This window comes from Quercus suber, unplaced genomic scaffold (genome assembly GCF_002906115.3).
Source record: "Quercus suber isolate HL8 unplaced genomic scaffold, Cork oak 2.0 scaffold_124, whole genome shotgun sequence".
Taxonomy (NCBI): Eukaryota; Viridiplantae; Streptophyta; class Magnoliopsida; order Fagales; family Fagaceae; genus Quercus; species Quercus suber.
Window position 1 is genome coordinate 325,033 of NW_027069588.1, and position 22,176 is coordinate 347,208.

The window sequence follows — 22,176 nt, forward strand, 5'->3', positions numbered from 1 at the left end:
GTTGTAAGAGCAAAGGGTGTCAAACGTTTCCCTGAGGTCTTCAAGTGATCTTCTTCCCTTCGACTTTTAACCAGCATGTCATCTACATATACCTGGATGTTTCTCCCGATCTGCCGTGCGAACATTTTGTTCATAAGCCTTTGATATGTTGCGCTCGCATTTTTTAGACCGAACGACATTACCTTGTAGCAGAATAGGCTTTGGCTGGTTACGAAGGAAGTTTTTTCTTGATCATCATCATGCATCTTGATTTGGTTGTAGCCGGAGAAAGCGTCCATGAAGCTTAACAGCTGGTGTTGAGCCGTAGAGTCTACTAGAGTGTCGACTCTCGAGAAAGGGTAGCTGTCTTTGGGGCATGCCTTGTTTAGATCGGTGAAATCTACACACATCCTCCATTTCCCGGAAGCTTTCTTGACCATCACTACGTTTGCTAGCCAGTCGGGGTAGTAGACTTCTCTAACGAAATTTGCCTCTCGTAGCTTGCGGACTTCTTCGGCTATGGCTTGATCCCGTTCTGGGGCGAAGACCCGCTTCTTTTGCCGGATGGGTGGAAAGGACGGTGATATATTCAGCCTATGCACCATGACGGAAGGGTCTATCCCTGGCATGTCCTCGTGACTCCAGGCGAATACATCCTGATTTTCTTTGAGGAATGCTATAAGTGTTTGTCGGACTGCGGGACTTGCAAGGGTTCCAATCCTTGTTATCTGATTAGGCATGGAGTCGTCCAGGGGTATCTCTTCAAGCTTCTCGACTGGCTCCGTTGCGCTCCGGTGCTCTTCTATGCTCATAGTTTGGAGGTGGTCATCCATTTCCATCATGGCTACATAGCATTCGCGTGCGGCAATCTGGTTCCCACGTAGCTCTCCGACTCCGTATTCTGTTGGGAACTTAATCATTAAATGATAAGTTGAAGTTGCCGCCCTCCACGCATTGAGGGTAGGTCGCCCTAGGATAGCATTATAGGTGGACGAATGGTCAACCACGAGGAACGTTATGTCCTTTGTGATTTGCTGGGGGTAGTCGTCTGCTGTCACAGCCAACGTAACCGCGCCCAGCGGAAACACCTTTGCACCTCCAAAACCGACAAGTAGGGTGTTCGTTGGAACCAGCTGTTCCCTGCTGATTTTCATCTGCTGGTATGCCGGGTAGTACAAGATGTCTGCCGAGTTGCCATTGTCGACCAACACCCGATGCAAGTTGTAGTCCCCCACTCGTAGGCTGACAACAAGCGCGTCGTCGTGCGGGTGGTGAAGGCGTCGCGCGTCTTCTTCCGAGAACTCGATAACGGGGCTTTCCCTACGGGCTATATTTTGCACTGGACCTGTCAACTGGACGTTTTGGACCATCCGGAGGTACGTCTTTCGAGCCTTTTTGGACGGCCTGGTAGCCATCCCTCCTACAATCATTCGTATGTCACCAATGGGAGGTCTTGGACGGTCGTTGTCTCGTCGGGGAGGGTGTTCTGGAGGTGCTGGATCCGCTTTTTCCTTGCTTACGAATTTTTGCAATTTTTCTTGCCTTATAAGGGCCTCGATTTGCTGCTTCAAGTCGTAACAGTCGGCTGTGTCATGGCCGTGGTCTCGGTGAAAGCGGCAGTACTTGTTTCTAGAGCGCCTGTTAGGATCCCCCTTCAGTTTTCCAGGGAAGGTCAGAGCCCTTTCATCCTTAATTTGCATTAGGACTTGATCTATTGGGGCGGTCAGCGGGGTGAAGCTTGTGAATCTCCCTCCCGGAGGTTTAGAGCGCCTTTCGTCTCTTCGATCTCCTGTTCTGGGCCTCTTTCTCCTTTGGTCTGGTCGCGCATCTTCCTGCCTTTCCCTTTTCCTCGGCTTCTCTTCACGGGCCTGCAACGCGTCCTCAGTATTCATATACTTAGTAGCCCTGTAGAGTACTTCCGACTTGGTCTTCGGGTCATTTTTGTATAGAGAGAACAAAAACTTGCCCTTCCGCAACCCATTTGTGAAGGCCGCTACAAGTATTTTGTCGTCGGCTTCGTCAACTGATAGCGCTTCCTTATTAAAGCGCGTTATGTAGGATCGTAACGTCTCATCCTCTCTTTGCTTGATACTCATTAGGCATGCCGTGGACTTCTTATACCTATGTCCCCCAATGAAGTGTGTAGTGAATTGGGCGCTTAGCTTCTTAAAGGTGCTGATAGAGTTGGGCGTCAGCCGGCTGAACCATATCTTTGCGGGGCCTTTGAGTGTTGTGGGGAAGGCCGTGGACATAATCTCATCTGCCACCCCCTGAAGATGCATCAGGGTTTTGAAAGTCTCCAGGTGATCCAAAGGATCCTTCACCCCGTCATAGCTATCTATACTCGGCATGCAAAACTTGTGGGGTAGGGGGTAGGAGTTCATGGCCACAGTGAAGGGCGAGTCGGTACGATTGACCAGATCGTCAAGATCACTGGAGACTCGCCCCTTGAGGGCGTTCATCATGACCGCCATCTGTTCCCTCATTGCCTGCATCTCGGCGGCAATATGTGGTGGAGTCGCATCCGTGATGGATGGCATGTTCACGTGCTGCCTCTCCGGTCTGCTTGGGGCGTGGCTGCCCTCAGGTCTCTCCTGATTCCTGTTTGGAGCGCTAGTCCCTTCCTGATCTTCTGGTCGGTCATTTAGTGCTGCATTCTTCTGGCGCAGCTGTTCCTCCAAGTCGAGGTTCTGTTTGGTGAGACGCTCCACGGCGGCATTGAGGGTCCGAACCTGTCTCTCGAGGGCAGTCGTGGGTGGTTCCTCTCCTTGTACGTCATTAGTAGTCGCCATTGAGCGAGTGAGTACCATGCAACCCTTTAGTCCGGGAAACGATAGTGTGGCTTAATCCTCCTTTTCCCCATAGACGGCGCCAACTAATGATGCCGAAAATATCAACAGTGAGTTGCACAATGCTCGTACCCTTAAAGCGACACCTGCACAAAAAAAAGAGGACCTCACAGAGAGCACCGGTGTGGTGCCGGTCAAATACCCTCCGAAGGTCAAGTTAGAACTTCTTTCAACTCTAGAATGCTAGAGAGGGGTTGATTATGCGTATCTTGATTTGTGAGGGTATTGGGGCTTTTATAGTAGTAGGGGGTTGACCTTTCTTCCTTGGAGCAGAAGTTTTTTCCATATAGGAATCCTTATGAGCGCAGATTGCGGAGTCCTTTCCTTATAGGAATCTATCATCAAGCGTGGTGGCCAAGTAAAAGTTTCACTGGGACCGTCGGTCTCCTACCCGTCGGCTTGTCTTGTCCCCTACCTCGATAAAGGGCCGTCAGCATTTTTTAATACAACTGGCCCTTAAGCTTTTCTTAATAAGCCTCGGCATCCTTCTTCCGTCAGCTTACCAGAGTCCCCAACGTCCGTTGTGCCTGGCCCGTCAGCCAGAGCAGAAGGCTGACGGCTCGAGCTCATGGTTCTTGCCATGATTCTTCCTTATCAGCGTCCATGCGAAAATCTTCAAAGCCTGCTGTGTAGTTGGTGTCCAGCAAATTAGTGAATTGTTTAGAGGCTTTGAACCCCAGTACCATGTCTTCTTTTGCCTTGTTAAGAAGGGTACTCAACTCGTTATTCCTCTTTTAAAGGTCGTCAAGATGAGTATCATTCTCAACAATATCAACTTTCAGCTCTTCAACCAGGTTTTGCAGCTCCTCGGCCTCGTCTTTAACCTTAGCTACCACCTCAGCCCAGTCCTTGCAGTCATCTTTGACCTCCTGGATCCTCATCTCAAGTAGGATCCTTGTCTTGTCCATCTCCATGGCCTGCCTGGACGCTGCTATGAATTTTGACATGGCCTACACAAGTGATTAAAAATTTTGTTAAAAAATATATATACATATACATATTACTATGACAAGATGAGGGAAAAGTGATTACCTTGAAAAGATCATGAATACCAGAATGCTCAAATTCTTTCAAGGACATGTCATAGCATGCTGCCACGTCCTCACTAGTTACAACCTTTTCAAACCTCTCCCAAGCCATGTCCTCATTTTCTAGAAGGTTCATAGGAACCCTCTAGGAAGGTTGAGACGAGGTGGGAGCAGTGGTCTTGGCTGGAGTGACTTCAATGGGAATGGACAAGTCAACATCAAAAATTTGGACAGACGGTTGAGAGGTGGGAATACTAGGCTTGACAACCCCAGGCCTAGACGACCCATGCTTTGCCTTCTTCCCTCAATGATTAGGAAGGTTTCCAAAGTCCAGCGTCTTGGGTAAAGTTTTTCTTTTGTCCCTAACGGAAGGATGAGGCTGGGATTGAGCCTTAAGCCTAGTTGCCTCATCCACCACCTCCTTTCCCTTATTCTCTTTCATGGTTGCCATCCCTAAAAGAAAAACATAAAGTATTAGTTAAAGAGTATAACTCAAATAGTACTCAGTTAATTTCTAAGTAAAAAGAAAACTCACGTCTACGGACAGTGAGCTCGTGAGCAAGAGCTTCAACAGATGGCTCAGGACCAAGTCCCCACATAGCAAGATGTTGAAGGGTCACTAATGAGTGGTAACTCCTATCAGTGTGTAGACGAGCTCTATGGACGCGGTCACAGTGGAATTTGCCTAAAGAGGGTCGTCCAATAGCTATAAAAAGAAAGAGAGAGAAAGGTTAGATGATTATAAGCAAAAGATAAAAACACTAAAAAAAAAAAAAAACAAAAAACAAAAAACAAAGCAAAACATAACATACCTTTAGGACGAAGGTTCCCTAATTCTCTAGTATAAAGGGAAAATGGATTCCTACTAACCTTAACAGGGTGCCTCGACCAAAAACTAGAGACGAAGAAAAACTCTGTCTTCCAGTTTCTGTTAGACGTTACCAAAGACTTGATTAATCTACAATCTTTACCCCTGGCTGTGAATTGATAAAAGCCAAGGGATTGGTTAATTTATGAGGGTTTGTAGTAGAAAAGGAACTCGTCCACAGTGAGAGGACGATCCCCTTTAAACACCTCCCTCCATAAAATTTGCATTGAGACGGTCAATCTCCATGCATTGGGGTTAAGTTGACACACTCCTAAACCTAGCCTAGTAAGTAATTCCCTAGCAAAAGCATTAAGGGGTAACCTAAGTCCCCTCAAAAGAGAAGCTTCATAGATGCTTATCCCAAAACGAGGGTTGCAACACCACTCCCCACGGATGACTAACCTATGGTTAAGATCGTCTGGGATTTGGTACCAACTCCTAAGTGCTGCAAGCCTCCTTTCATCTGTTTTGGAAGGGATGCCTATAGCACAACTGTTCACGATCTCTACTTTGTCTAAAGGAGGGGACAAAGGAATACTCGTTGAGGTGCCAGCTCGAGACCCGGAAGTTGCCCTCGTCCTAAGATGTTCTTGGAAAACTTCTAGATGAACTCCAGGAACATCGAGGTGTATTCCTCGTCCGTGGTATTCCCACTACTACTACTGCTATTGCTATTGTAACCATTATAACTGGTTGAGTCACGGTACTCATTTATAGCTTTATCTACACTATTACTAGATGAAGAGATGACAACTTCAGACATGTTGAAATTTGAAGGAAAACCTAAGAATGAGGATGAGGAGAGTACCTAGCTCTAGACGAAGGAAGACTAAGGACGCGGGAATACTTCTAGATGAGGCACTGGACGAGGAATGCCAAGGGAGAGAATTTGAGAGATGTGAAGGGTAGGAGAGGAATTCTACTACTTATAGGCGGTAAATTTTGGCATCTAAAACGACACAACCAACCAGAAAACAACATGTGGCATATTCCTCAAAAAGGTAAATCGATGCGACCAGTCACTAATGAGGTCATGACATGTGGCACGACGTTTAACAACTAATGTAAAGGCATGTCTAAAGAACAGCTGTAAATTTTACAGTGATCTGGACGACCCTTGGACAAGGGGCCAACTGATGGTGAACTGAAAATTGAACTCTAATTCATCCATGAGGATTGTCCGATCCAAGAAGGCAAGAATGGCTATATCTAGCAAAACGGTCTTCCAAGGGCATATGGGTTGTCCATGAGGCAAGCACCTGGACAACCCCCGACACTAGGAAAATTCCATAGAGATTTATCTACAAGAACCAGTAAAATTGAACCACATGTTATTATTTCAAGGCATGAGTAAAATCCTGGTTCATCGCTATAATTTCCTACTTAGTACCTAACTTCCAACGACAGTTATAGAAAAAATATTCTAACTCCTATAGCGGTTGTGGAAGTTAACCTTGAACCCTTTGACCTCCTCAAATATAGGGGAAGTTACAAGACAAGTAACCGCTTTAAGAGCACACTATATAAACACTCATTCACATCAAATGAAGGTAAGTTTTAGACAACTCCCAAAAAGTTGGAACTCTAGAGTTTAAGAGAGAAACCAACTTAAGCATCGAAGGGTTCTTGGTCGGTTAGCCCTAGTCACCTTTGATCCTTTGTTTTTCTTTTTAGGCCTTTCAAGCAATTATTAGATCATTGAAGCTCGGAGCATTCAGCCTACTGCTTTTTTGTGTATCATCATCAAAAAAAAAAAAAAAAAAAAAAAAAAACCAAAACAACGTGAACGTGCAGATGAGCAACAAAGAAAGAAAAAAAAAAGGGAGAAAGGAACTATGGAAGAAAGTAATAAAAACAAAAGAAAGAAAAAGAAAAAAAGTGAGATGAAACAAAAAAACCCAAAACAACGCGAATGTGTAGAGATTAGTAATAGAGAAAGAAAAAAAAAGTTAGCAAAGAAGAATGTTCAAGGGCATTTTGGGCAGCTCATGTGAGTGAACTTCTCCCCCAAGTTTTCTCCCCACTTTGGGAAGAAAATATTTTGGTGGGCCCGAGGAGAAAACACTTGGGCCCACCAGATTTTTTTCCACTCTCCCTCCCAACCAAACACACATTAAACCTTCTTTCTCTCCACTTTTCTCTTCTAAATTTTCATCCTCAAAATCTCTCCAAACAAACACACCTGAAGGTCATCTTTTTTACTCGATGCAATTAGTTTCATCAGTCCCTTACTCACAAACACACATGCACACAACAACTAAAGATCAAACACAATGGCACATGCAAAAAAAGCCGATTAATTCATTGAGCTAGTCAATGAAGGCAAATGACTTCTTATTGTTGGTGTTGTTAAAGATGGTAATGGCCATCTTTGAAAGTGTGGACTCAAAATTTGAATTAAACTTCATATGTGGAGAGAAAGTGTGTTTAACAACACCACATAACATATGTACTCAAAATTTCAAATGGTGTAGAGTTCTTTGAATTAAACTTTGAGTACACTTCATACAAACTATGAGGTGAAATAGTAACGTATATATTGCACTTTCTCTATTATCCGTAATTCCGTATAGCCTACTGTGGCATGAGATTGAAAGTTATTCGCTAAGGTTCCACCCCTGCCTCAAGTTCTATACAAGCACTATCAAATTACATCTTTCACAAAAACGAATGAACTTTCATTCAACATCACGAAAATCCAAATAGATAATTAAACTTAAAATAAAAATTTGAGGCAATTTTTAGCACAAAATCATTCAAAAAGTAATCTCTTAATATTCATAAAAAAAGAATAATTAAAAATCATTTTTAGGAGGACTATACTTTTTCTTATCTAATTTTTCTCAAGTAACCATGTCTTTTAATTGCACATCTCTTACATCAACCATTAAATTCTGGTATATTTTCAAAGAAATTACTATGGAGACGTTTATCTTTCAATAAATCATCTAAATTCAGAATCGGTTCGAGAATAATAAGATCACCAATGCAACCGTTTGAACATTCAAATGATGAAGTAGGCTTCAAGTTCTTGTTTCTTCTGCTTTTGTTGTCCTCCTCTTTTTTCATTTGATTCAAAATCTCCAAGCTTTGAGAGCCCCAGTAATCAACTTTTTTATTGACTTGTACCGTCTTAGTTTTAGTCCTCGATTTTTGAATTATTTTTGGTAGCTCTTTCGGACCATGGCTTTCTTCCATGGCTAGAAGTTACTTGTAGGTGTATTCCTGTTGAAAGGGGAAACAAATTCTAGTTGAAACACGAAGTTGATGTTATTAGAAGAATAGGCTTTTGCTGAAGAAATTATATGGAGTGACAAAAAGAAATTCAGTAAATACCACAATGGCCCTCTTAAAATTTTTGGCATTAGGCTTTCTACCAATCCTATATGTCATGGAAACGGAAGTTTTGTGTACTGTTTATGACTTTTTTTTAAAAAAATTTAATTTTATATTATATATCAGAATGAAGGGAATGCTACAACTCTAGTGTCACCTTCATGACACTCCCTACTAGGAGGAAGTACACCCTGTTACGGGTGTATGCTTCCTCCCTCTCACAAGTTGGTGGGACCCACAACGGGTGTATGCTTCCTCCCTCTCACAAGTTGGTGGGACCCACCAACTGTGGGTCCCACCAACTTGTGAGAGGAGAGAAACATACACCCGTAACAGGGTGTATTTTCTCCCCTACAAAATGAGGGAATCTATGCATTCATTCTCTTTTATCCTCCATGTGTGGTGTAATATTTGAAACTTTATTTAGTTCTTTGTTAAAATAATTGTCTAATTTTCATATTTGAAACTTTATTTAGTTCTTTTATCCTTCATGCGTGATGTCATCTTTCATGGGATTTACCCCTAATCTTGTTATTGACAATTTCTATAGTCAATTTAGCTCCCCTTATTGTGCATACAACCTCTGTGTATATAAAACTATGTCTTTCAAATGTTATATTTCTAACTTGATTTAGTCATTAAAAAAAAAAATTTCATACCCAATCCACAATTCTCTCATTTTTGTAGGGGCTAAGAGAGGTCATGATAGGAAACCTTACCCTAATTAGGCACTTGTCATGGGACTAATCCCAAACTCTATGAACTAGTCTTTAATAAAATTATTTTTTCAAATTAAAAAAAAAAAAAAATCTAGCATGATTTAGATGTACATCTTTCACAGCGTTTGAAAGACTAGCTTGTGACATTTTTGAAAAGATTGCCTGAAATTCTAAAATTCAGTCCCAAAGGGTAGACAGAAGGATGCTATATTAAGTAGGAGAAATTATACTTTACTATCCTGAACTATACACCATATTACACTTTGCACTATAAACTATTAGAATGCACACTTTGCACTCTAAACTAATTAGACAAAAATTAATAGCACATAACTTTCATATGATTTTTGCTTAAGTGGCACATTGTTTAAAGACCAAAACACTCTTTTCACTTATAAATAAAATAAAATTACTTACATATAAGCAGGAATAATTCAAAGAGAGAAAAAAAAAAAAATCAGATTTGTAGCGGCCTTTATCATTCCCATTTTTTCTCTAATTTTTCTCATCTGCTGCAGAAAATTTCAAGATCATTCTCTATGTTTTGGACCTAATTTGCCGAAGGTTTTAATTTTTTCTTCCTTGTTATACTGCTGGAATATCAATCCAACCAACAAAGAACCATCATTCAATCATTTTTTGAGCTATTTTTAGGACATAGTTGTTAAATTGTCCTCCATGAGAAGTAGTGCAAAATTTGAGATTGTTTTATGCAATAACGATTTTTTTTTTTCCGAACATGGTTGCTTCGATGAGTTGTTAAAATGGCCTCCATTAAAATTGATTCAGACATAGGCTATTTTAAATTATGAGTTTTAGGACAAAAAAAAAACTAAAGGAATTGATAGATCAATCATATAAAAAGAAAAAGAAGAAGAGCTTTTGGGACTGATTGGAGTTCAACGAAGTGATGGCAACAGTGTTATCAAAGGAGCAACTGTCAGTGGTCAAGCTGTGCCTCAAGTAGTCGTCGTTGAACGCATACAACACCATAACCGCTATGTCATTTGCGTTGTATCAAGACCCACCTTGTTGTATTGGATTGCAATTGGTGGTGCTGGGCCCACCGTCCCAGTCTAACGCCGTCTGCAAGGCCGTGTCTTCCGCATTGTTCTTCGCCATGCACCACAGCTCCATGCCCACGACACCAGTTTGGGCCTTGGAAATCGACGCACTAATAAGGAGTGGGAGCATGAGTACCAAGAAGCAGTGGCGACTTCAGGAAATTTTTTCAGGGTATTCCTCAACAAACATAAATTACACAATCTAATAAAAATAAAATTTTATATATTGACAACAACAACAACAAAAAAATATGCAAATACATAAAATTTACAATTACCTTCTACGAGTTTTCATATTTTGAAATCGTTGCATAATAGTCTCATTATCAATGCTACAAGCTACATCTTTTTCAATATACACAACCAAGCAATCATTCATCCATTGATCTCCCATTCGATTGCACAGTTCATTCTTTATATTTTTCATTGCTGAAAAACTTCTTTCCACTGTTGCAGTAGCAACTGGAAGGGTTAAAGCTAGCTTCACAAGCAAGTAGACTAATGGATAAGTCTCGTGTTTCCTTATGCTCACTAACTTTTCAGCAAGTTCACTAACTCCTTGAAGCTTTAAAAAGAAGTTATTGCTGCGCATATCAAAAATGTAATTCTGCAGTTGAGAGTCAAGTGCCAAAATATTTGTTCTAAGAAAATCAGAGCGATAGAACTTAGCTAAACGTATCAACTTTTCCTTATCGAAAGCCACAAATGAATTACTTGGATTCAAGCAAGCTATACAAAGTAGCAAATCGGTATTCGCCTCAGAAAAGCAGTTGTTGAGCTCTTGAAGTTGCATATCTATAACTGTGTAGAATAGCTTAACACGATAATGATGTAAATTTGAATTTTTTTGGGTGTTGCATCGCGGCCTCCCACTAGCTACAAATATCGCTTCCATGTCCAAGATAGGAATATCATGTGAGGTACAAAATAAAGATACTTCAGCCAATAAAGATGCCCATCCATCATCTCTCATCACTTGCAACCTTTGCTTAGACACTTTAACAAGATCCATAGCATTTACTATATCTTAATTTTTTTTTTTTTTTGTAATGCTATTGACAACTCATTTGTGATCCCTAAAATATTTTTCATCAAGTGTAGAGCAAAGACAAATTCAAAAGAGAGAATTGACCTCATAATAGATTGAGCTTCAACTTTTTGGTAGGAGAGGCCATCTTCTTTAATAATCTCTAATACATCACCAACAGTAGAGAACATCAAAATCAAGTTGAGAATAGTCCCATAACATGATCCCTAACGTGTATGACCAGGACGTTTAAAATTTTTCTCTTGATTCAAACCTTGCCCACTTCTACGTACACCATTCTCTAAATCTTCTTTAATTTTGACAAATTGTGTATCTCGAAGAGCATCTCGTCTCTTATAGGAGCCTCCAACAACAGTTACTAAATTACTAACCACATAAAAAAATTTAGCAATGTTAATATGATTTTTAGCAACAGTAACAAGTGTCAATTGAAGTTGATGAGCAAAACAATGGACATAAAATGCTGACTTGTTCTCTTTCAAAATTAAAGTTTTGAGACCATTGATATCACCTTGTATATTACTAGCCCCGTCATAACCTTGCCCATGTAGTTTCGATAAACTCAAATTATGTTCACAAAGTAAACATTCAATAGCATGTTTGAGTGACAAAACGGTAGTACTTGCTACATGTACAATACCAAGGAATCGCTCTATAATAATTCCTTCTTTGTTCACGTAACGAAGAACAAAGGCCATTTGTTCTTTCACTGAGATATCACGTGACTCATCAACTAATATTGAAAAGAACCCATTATCAAGATCCTTGATGATGGCTTTGGATGTTTCAGGTGCAATTGCATTTACAATATCTTTTTGAATTTCAGGGTGGGTAAGCTTACAATTTTTCGGAGCTTTTTGCAACACTTCATTGATAGATTCATTGTGATCCCCCAAAAATTGTACAAGCTTAAGGAAATTTCCTTTATCACTTGAACCTTGAGATTCATCATGACCACGAAAGCTAATCCCCGGCATAAAAGGAATCTTATGCAATCAACTATTGCATTTAATTGAACCCGATATTCAGTTTTATCTTGATTTGATTGCTTAACAAAAACACTTTGAATGTGTTGCTTTTCTTTCAATAGATCTTCACTCTTCTGAACAGCTTGGTTATGAGCACTATTAACTCCTCCAACATGAGAATTTAACTTATCTTTTTGATTCCAAAGTTTGAATCCCTTCGTTACAAAAGTATCACCTCCTCCTTACTTACCAACATCTTGCTCAAATAGGTAGCAATAAAAACAAAATATTGCATCCTTGTCTATACTATATTCCAACCATTTTCTATTTTTATACCATTTGGATATAAATCGACGGGGCTTTCCAGAAAAATATGATATAGGGTAATCATCACTGTGTAAAACAGGTTGACAAGGGCCTTTTGTTAAATAATATCTTCTTATTTCATCATGATGATTAGGATGATAAGATGATATTTTTTCTTGTAGCCCAGGATCTGAAGGAAGATTCTCTAAGTTAAAGTCAACACGAATTTGCTTAGAAGATGAAGATGAATCTTGCGCAGGAGCTGAATCTTGGATACGTGGTGTTTTTATCAAATATTTGTCCATAATTCTAGCAAAAGAATAAACAATAAACTATAAGTTTATTTGAAATATTAATAAAATTATTAATTATTATTGTTTAGTTGTTTCCTTAATTTGTTTGTCTTTTATAAACTATAATTTGTTATATTATTGTTTCATTAATTATAAAAGTATTAATTATTATTTAGCCTAACATAATTTAATTTATTTGTCTTTTATAATGTATTAGTTAATTATATTGCTTTAATTATTGTTGTTTAGTGTAACAATAAACTATATTGCTTTAATTTGTTTGTCATTAATTATATTACTTTAATTTGTTATATTGTTTGTGCACATTACACTAAAAAAGCCAAACATTATATATCCTAGCTTTAATTATTATTTACTACTCGGCCCCATGTGCCCATCAGCCCATCTACCCCACCCCACTCAACAGACAAGCACAAGCCGTCCCCAATCACAACCTACCAATCAGAAAATTTCACAAGCACAATATACATTGCACTAAATGACAACCAACACCAACACACATTGACCAACAGGCAACAACATCGGATAGGATAAAGCCAAAAAATAGCGAAAAGCAAAATAAAGTTAAAGAGAAAAGTCTGTAAAGATTGGTTCTCATATAAAAAAAAAAAGAAAAGAAAAAAAAGTAAAGATTCGACAGCCAATCAGAGTCTTACAGTTCAAAAGAGAGAGAAAGTTGATGAGTTAGACAATTAGACTAGAATAAAGAGAGAGAGAGAGAGAGACATTAGACATTCATATTTTTCATTTTAGAGAGAGAGAGAGAGAGAGAGAGAGACATTAGACATTCATATTTTTCATTTTAGAGAGAGAGAGAGAGAGAGAGAGAGAGAGAGAGAGAGTCAGAGAGTCAGAGAGAAAAAGAGAGAGAAATACCTTGAGGCCGAGCACCGGAGCAGCTGAGTCACCGAGACCAATTTGCGATCTATGATCTGCGATGAGGGGCAACTGGCAAGTGACGAGCGATGACGACTAGACGAGGTCGATGATCGAGCTACGACGACGACGAGTGATGGAGCGAGCTGCGCCTGCGAGCAACGTGACCATCTCACCGTGGGTTTGGTTTGCTCTAGGGTTTGGTTTGCACTTTGCTTTGTATTGGGGTTTTTTTTTTTTTTTTTTTTGGTAAACACCTTTGTATTGCAGTTTTGGGTAATGGGGTTTGGTTTTCTCTATCAACGACATGACCGTGAGTTTGATTTTGATTTGCTCTGTACTGGTTTTTTTTTTTGGTGAGAATCCATGGGTTTGTTACTCCGTATTATGTTGGGCTTGCCGTGGCCAGTGGGCTTGTTGGCTCTGTTACAATTTTTTTTTTTCCAGAATTTAGTTCAAATTTTTTTTTGGAGGGTTTTTTTTTTAAATAAAAAAAAATTATTTGGGGTGTTCCTAATTTTTTTTAAAGGGTAAACAAATAAAAAATTTAATTATTATATATATATATATAATATATATTTTTTTTTTTTAGGTCAGGGTGGTCCTAGGACCACCCTGGCCTGAACGTGGCGCCACCACTGACACCACCCCACTTTAAGATACATCAAACATCAAAACTTCTATATTTTTTACCATTTCATTTAAATAATATAAACTACTCATTAAAGTAATAATAAAACAACTACACACAAAACTATAGCAACAACCACCCTTACCACCATTCCGCTTGCCATAACCTTCATTGTAGCANTATTCTCTCTCTCCCTCAAACTTCCAACCCACTTGATTTTCGAGGCCATTCCTTGGTTCTAATAACTTGGTAAGACCTCTTTTCCTTCCATTTTCATGCATTTCATGTGTTTAAGCTTAGGTTTTGGGGTTTTTTGAAAAATTTTTGGGGTTTTTCAAAATTAATGAGTTTTTCTTGAAATTTTGGGTTGGGTTTTCACTAAATGTGTTCAAAATGTCATACATTGCATTCCATATGCATTAGAATGGTATTACATGCATTTAGATGTATGCTCTATGTTTGTGTGCTGTTATGATTGGATTGGGGAGCCCATGATGTTTTTTCAATTTGCATGTCACAGTTCATGCATTCCCATGCATACGTACTCTTGTTCAATATATTTGATATATGTGAATTGTGCTGGGACTTTTCTAATTGTCTCCCTCTCTATCTCTTTATCATTCCGTTTATGTTAGTAGTGTCTATGGCACCCAAACGTAAATCCACTCCGACTCGGAACCCTCTGTGTTCTAGAGCTTCTTTATCTTCTGATTTTGCTCCTCTAAATCTTCGGTTCCCATGATGGAGATGCCCACAGGCATTTTCAAAGAACTTTTCTAGATGAGGTGTTCATTCGAAACGCCAAGTCATTTTGGCGGACTTCGCCGACACTGACTTTCTTCTGTCATTCACTGTAGGGGATGGGAGTCACGGTGACGTCCCGTCACATGTCCTCTCGTGCTCATTCAGAAGTTTTACTCTAACATGCACGGGATCGATCGTTCATACCTCTCTTTTTCACTTGCATTCGAGGTATGCGCAACCCTGTCACACCGCAGCCGTTGCGGATTGATGGCTTAGGTTCCTAGGATAGAGTTTTCCTGACTATCCTTCCTGTGAGCGTCTGAGGACTGCGTCAAAGATGAGCTCATTTTCGCTTTTTGTCAGCGCCCAGCTGATTGGGGTGAGCATCAATAAACATCATCTAGACCTTTTGCTAAAGTCCTAGATTCCTAAACATGGTGATGAATTTTGTACTCCATCCACTCTCTCACTATAACTTTATCACAGAGCCTTGTACTCGATTTTTGTTATCTCTTTTTTGAGCATCTTACTATAGACTTTCCTTCTCATTTTATCCTTTCTATCATAGATGTTCATCTAGATTCAGCATCCCGTGATAAGCTCATCTTTCCTTCCGCTATCACGAGGATCTTACGCCATTTTCTATCCATTTTCTACTATGTCCGACCACTTCACACACATCTGTACCATAGATGCCACTACCGTAAAACGTAGTGAGGCTCATTTTGGTCGCGACAGATGGATTTCACTCCTCCCTCCTGTTCAGCTCCATCCAGATTTGCTTCATCTACATCCGCTACTTCTTCTCTACGAGCGATGTATCTCTTGGAGACATCATGGCGCAGCTGCAGCGCATGGATGCTCGTCTCGATACACTCTCCTTTAAGTGTATCAGGTGAATGTTCATATTGGTCGTATTGCACGACGGTAGGCAACCACGGGTGGTTTTGCTCCAGAGGCTACTCCTTTACCACCTTCTCCACGGCTTCAGACTCTTAGGATGATGATGATGGTGATGGTGATGATGCTTCAGATGATAATGATGGAGATGCTAACTCTACTGATGAGATGTCTACATGACACTTTACCTTTTGTCACTCGTGACAAAAAAGGGGAGTAGTTTTGGGTTATGAAAGTAGTCATCTTAGGGGAGAGTAGTATAGGACATCTTTGATAGGGGGAGTGTTGATATTTTGAGGATGTAGTGAGGTTTTGATTTATCTTTTCTTTTCTATTCTTTATAGATACATTGATCTTGTATATGAGGTCTTGTGAACAGTTTTACATACATTGTACTTATTTTCTCTATATGTGGATGTATGTTTCTTTCACCTCTCTCTTCATGTGTTGTTTCTTCTCTATCTTAATACACATGTTCATTATACTTGTATGCAATCTATTATTTCTGTTTCACACAAGATGCCTTAATGAGTTTTGTTTAAAGTGTTTCAGAAATACAGGTTGTCAAAGTCTACTTGCCATAAACTCTCTTCTTGCAAAAATTTTCAAGAGTTTGTTTTAGGATAGATTTTATTGTATTCAACAAGTGAATATAAGTTGATGATTTATGACTTCTCTCATATGCTCATTTGTTTGTTATGGTTTTGTCACGGATTGCCAAAGGGGGAGATTATTAGGACATATGTGTTCTCACTTGTCAAGAACATATGTCACTTATTTATGTAAATTGGCTAATCCTTTGACAAACGCACTCTACTTGTAATTGGGTAGTTCTACGTGTTTTTAATACTTCAAGAAACAAGTTTCAAGATCAAGTGTTGAAGTCATCAAGTCTGTCTAAGAAAAATCAAGCTGAAGTGCAAATTTATTAGTTACCTTGACACCTGCTCAATAGCTACCTCGACACCTGCTATCTGTCGAGAATTATAAAATCAAATTTTCTGATATGATTTCCTTGGGATCCGTGAATATACTTTTGGGCCTTCTTTTCTCCAAACCTTAAACATATAAAAGGATTATTTTAAGAGCCGTCAAGTTGTACACAAGTTGCAAAAGCATTGAGCAATCTCTGTTCAAGCAAATTATGATCAAAGACGAAGTTCTTGACCTAGTTCATCTTCTCTGAAGAAGTTACTATGTATTTGCACCAAAGGGTTTTGTGACCAAGCATCTTCCTAATCTTCATCGTGTAGGATGAACTGAAGAACTTTGCTATCAACCTCTCCTTCTTAAGTTGGTGTTTGAAGTCACGTACTGGGGATCCGCGCATTGGTTAATCATGTACTTGGGAGCTGTGTATCAAAGGTAGGAACTATCACTACAGATCAAGTCCAATTAGGTATTAGGGTAAGGGTTAAACTGTAGGTTGGTAAGTACTTGGGATTCCTTTACTTGTAACCGCTTGATTTGATAATAGTGGAGTTTCGGGAGTGGTGACCTGAAAATCACCCGTTGGGGTTTTTGCTGTGAGGTTTTTCCCCATTCGTAAACAAATCACCGTGTCATTTAATTTCCACTGTATATTTAGTTTTTGATGATTTGTTTGTGCTTCCATGCAATTGCATGATAAATTGATTAATTAATAACTTGCCTAAGTAATTAATTGGTTTAATCACAAGGGGTCATTCAGATTGTGGCCTATCAGGTGAAAACAACATAAAACTCACAAGTTTTATGTACTTTGAAACACATAGTTTATATCCAGGTAGTTTTAGAAAACCTTAAACAACCAAAACTTCCACAAAGCTTGCAAGGTTTTCAACTTCATTCTTTGTCAAAAAGATTTTCTTTCAATTTCCCAAATAATACAAGACAAGATAACCATCTTTAAATTTTCTAGTAAGTCATAAAATCCATGAATTCATTATCAAAGATTAAATTAAAGATGCTCATATTTTTCATGCCAACAATTCATGCATTTCCCCAAATGCAATACCAAATATGATGCACTTTTCGTATATAATAAGGTCACAACACAACGCTTTTTAGAAAAACATAGTTGCACAAATAATTTTTCAAAATGTGTTTGAACCAAAAACAACATTTATGAAGCACGGGTATTTTCCAAAAAATCTCATTGCAACCTGCAAAAAGCCTAATTCTCCAAGCTCCAAAGGAGATTAGTTAAAACCTAAAAAATATCAAGCAAACCTATTACAATAAGTATAAGCTTGAAATTGCATCTAGCTACAAATTAGGAATTGTCAAATAAGCAATTGACTAGGCAAGCCTAGTATTTAACCTCGTCAATAATGTATTCCACTTCCAAAGTTTCTTAACAATATAATTCACAAGGCATAGGCTCCAATTTATAAAGTTAACCCATTCAATATCATCTCCAACATTATGACTAGCTTCCATAAGATTTATATAACATCATCACTAGACCCATGGAAGCAAAATCACAATATCTTTCAAGACGAACAATTTGAATCTTTAACTAACTCCAAATAATCAATAAAAATTATATTCACCATTTATTTCACATTAAAAAGCCAAAAATCCAAAATTTCACCACTTAGATAACCACCATTTTAAAAACTATAAATCCACTCATCAAAAAAATTTCACCAATACAAAACCCATACATATAAACACATGAATATCACTTCCAAAGCTCATAAATCACATTAATATCATTATCAAAGCTTAGATTAAAATAAACTCAAGCAAAAGCATATAAAACCCGCCAAAAATATTAGAGACTTTTACCTCAAATAAAAGGAATGAAGATGCTTAGAGGTTTCTAAGGATTTTCCGGTGACATTGCTGGAAAAATGATGGTGGAGATGCTAGCATGAAGTGGCACCGGTGGGAGAGTGTGAAGGAGCATTTGTGAGAAAAAGAAAGAAAATAGATGAGAGGAAAGGGATGGCCAGCCAAAGAAATAAAGTGATTGATAGAAAATGAATGGTGGGGAATGGTGGGTAGGTGGGAGCACGTGAGACACTTAAAATATTTTACCTTTCTTCTTTCTTTCTTTCTTTCTTTTTTTTTTTTTTTTTTTTTTTTTTTTTTTGGAAAGCCTAGGCCGTTACAACTTCGTCCCCCCTTGATGGAATAGATGGTGCTTTCCTTTATAATGAAGCTTAGGAAGCAATAAATAAAAGCCAAAAAATTGGGTCTGATCTACAAGGGAATTTTCAAAATATCCATCATGAGATTTGGCCAAAAATTGTGTGAGATCCTTTTTTTAATGTTTTTCTCCTTTGGGTAATGTTAGATGGAGCTAAAATTCAAAGTATCTAACCTAGGATTTGGCTAAAAATGGTGTGATTTGCTTTTGTGTATTTTATCTTCTCTGGATAATGTCATTAAGTGCTGAGATTTGGAGATTAATCTTAGCCAATAAGATCAAGACAAACATGGGGCTAGAATTTGGTTGCTGCAACTAAGATTTGAGCTTCAAAGAGTAGGAGCTATCACCCCAAGCCAGGTGTCAAGCTTTTAACCTATTTCAAGGAGCTCCACTGGAGATCTTTTTATGCTTTCCAAACCACATTTTCCTAAATTTCCCCTTTAAGAATTCATGGGCTTGGTTCATGAATTAGTTTTTAGACATTTTTAGTACTTCAAAAGCTAGTTGGCTGAATTTTGGGTGATTTGGTCATGACTTCCTCTAGTGGTAACTGAAACTTAGGGAGGAAGAATGGCATTTATAGCATTTCAGATTTTTTGTGTCAGCCTAGCCCCTAAATGCTATTCACATTAGAAATGGTAGAGATAGAAAGACTGATGAGACAGGTGCAGCTCTTAATTTGGTTTAGGGGCTTTGTTGCTTCTTGATTTGCTCTCCAGCGGAAGACAGAACTAAATGGAGTTCTCCAGCTGGGCTAGTTTGCACACATTGATTGTTTTGGCTGAGACTTCATGTTAGGCTTGACTTGGTGGGCCTCTAACTTGGTGATTCTCTCCACTTGAGCCTTTCCTTTTGCTTTCTCATTATGAGCCCTACAAAATGGACAAAGCTACCATATATTATCAAGGATTTTTATTCCACATGAGCTTTAATTGTTAGTAAAAATGAAATGTATTCATGAGTTTTGGAAATAAATATTATGAATGTTGTGATATAAAATAAATAGTGACCATGAGTTTTTATTATATAAATTCTATATGTTTATAATATAGTATGAAATAAATAAATGTCATAGGTTTAAGATAAATAATCATAACTTTCCATAGGCTTTTATATTAGTAACACAAATTCATAATTCTCCATGGACTTGATATATGTTTGCCATGGGTTTTGAAAAATGAATAGTGTTACATAACATAAATAGTTACCATGAGTTTTATAAGATAGATTTCATGGGCTTGTAATATTATAGTAATAGGTTTAAGAACTTAAAGCATTGTTCATCATTAGACTTTAAGTGAAATACTTATGATATAGTATTTTGTCAAGTATTGATAACCTTGGATTTTTAATAGTACCAACGTAAATTGGGTTCTTGATACTGCCAATAATGAGAATTGGGTTTTTGAAATATTGTCAAGCATAAGTAGTCTTGGGCTTTAAAAAGAATGAGATGTGTGCATTGGGCTCATAGGGCCGGTTTTGAGCTTATCTAAATAATGATAATAAAATTGAATAAGATATGAGTTTTTCAAGCTTTTGTGATGGTTTATATTGTGACCCAATTTAGATAATGAGATATGAAATATTTGTAGGCCAATGGGATGAGAAATATTCATAAAGACCCAAAATAATTTATGGGTGAACTTTTGTTATTTTTTGGTGAATAAATAAATGTGATTAAATAGGATTGGAGCACGTGGCATGAGTGGAAAAATTGCACCTCAACACACCCAATGTTATTTTTACTGTTAAATTAGAAATTAATAGCACATGATTTGCACATGATTTTTGCTTATATAGCACCATATTTAAAGACCAAAACACCCTTTACACAAACAATTAAAAACATTTATCATGACTATTTCTCTCTCTCGGATCACCCAAAAAAGAAAAATGGAAAAAAGATTTCTTGGTTTCTTCTTCTTCCTCTAAGATCTTTCTCTTCTTGGCAGTGGCAGTGCCACATACAAGTCAAGGTGTTCCCAGGAACACCCTGACCTGAAAAAAAAAAAATTAAAAAAATTATATTTAATCCATATTAGGAATACCCTCAATCACAAAATTAGGAACACCCTCAATCAAAAATTTTGGAACACCCTCAAATTAAAAAAAAAAAAAAAAATTATCTGCTCTACTTTCAAGCGGTTCTACTTTCAAGCAAAAAAAAAAAAATTGTAACAGAGCAAGCCTACCCAGGGGAAAAAAGCCCAACATCAGTCCTAAACAACAGATGGTAAAGCAAACCCAATCTAAAGGGGAAAAAAAAAGATGGTAAAGCAAACCCATGGATTCTCAAAAAAAAAAAACCAAAACCCAATTCGTGTCTGCTGATTCATTAAATGGTAAAGCAAAAACTGAAATCAGAAACCTAACCTAAAGAAAAAACCTCATCAACCACAACGACCAACAGACCAAGCAAATCGGTGCGACGACGCCTCCACCTCAAACTCGAGCAACAAAGCACATTGGTCGTTGCATCGGGCCTCAAACTTGAGCTCTAGAGCACATCGGGCATTGGAGATTAGAGATCGATCCAATCAGATCGGAGATTGGTCATGCTTGGCCTTGATTCCTTCCTCGCCTCGACGTGCTACCTGATGGCGCCGCCCCTTAGGCCTCCCTGCTCCCTCAAGGTATTTCATCTTTACACTTTACTTTTCTCTCTTTTTCTCTCTTACATCTTTGGGTTAATAGGTTTGCTGTGGTCTAAGACTCTGTCTTTCTCTCTCTTTATCTGAAGACTGAAATGAGACTCTCTCTCTCTCTCTCTTTGTCTGATTCTCTCTCTTTCTCTTTGAAGTTTGAACTGTAATTGGCTTAGCTTTACTTTTTAACTTTATTTGCCCCTGTTTTGACTTTATCCATTGGTGAGTTACTGAGTTTGTCTTTTAGTGTATTGTGAATTTATTTGATTAGCTCTTGTGACTTGGGACCATAGGGCTTGTCTGTTGAGTGGGGGGTGGATGGGAACCATGGGGCCGGGGTGGGATATTCGTGTTGACTTTAACTTAGAAAATCTTCCTTCAGATCCGAGGCTACGAGAAAAGATATCATCATATCATCCTAATAATCATGATGAAATAAGAAGATATTATTTAAAAAAAGGCCCTTGTTAACCTGTTTTCCATAACCATGATTACACTCTAACATATTTTTCTGGAAAGCCCCGTTGATTTAGATCGGAATGGTATGTAAATAGAAAGTGGTTGGAATACAATATAGACACGGATGCAGTATTTTGTTTATATTGATACCTATTTGGGCAAGATGTTGGTAAGCAAGGAGGTGGTGAGACTTTTGTAACGAAGGGATTCAAACTTTGGAATCAGAAAGAAAAGTTAAATTCCCATGTTGGAGGAGTTAATAATGCTCATAACCAAGCTGTCAAGAAGAGTGAAGATCTA

The 22,176-nt window shown here is 38.4% G+C and overlaps 1 protein-coding gene across 1 annotated transcript; it reads right to left on the minus strand.

Annotated features, from left to right (window-relative positions):
• Positions 1–4,160: 4,160 nt before the first annotated feature.
• LOC136068588 (uncharacterized) lies at positions 4,161–11,868 on the minus strand. Its single transcript, XM_065775944.1, has 5 exons — positions 11,145–11,868; positions 10,203–10,644; positions 4,669–4,784; positions 4,392–4,562; positions 4,161–4,309 (listed from the first exon to the last, which is right to left on the minus strand). Exons 1-5 carry the CDS (start codon positions 11,866–11,868, stop codon positions 4,161–4,163), a joined length of 1,602 nt encoding a protein of 533 aa, XP_065632016.1.
• Between the last annotated feature and the right edge of the window lie 10,308 nt (positions 11,869–22,176).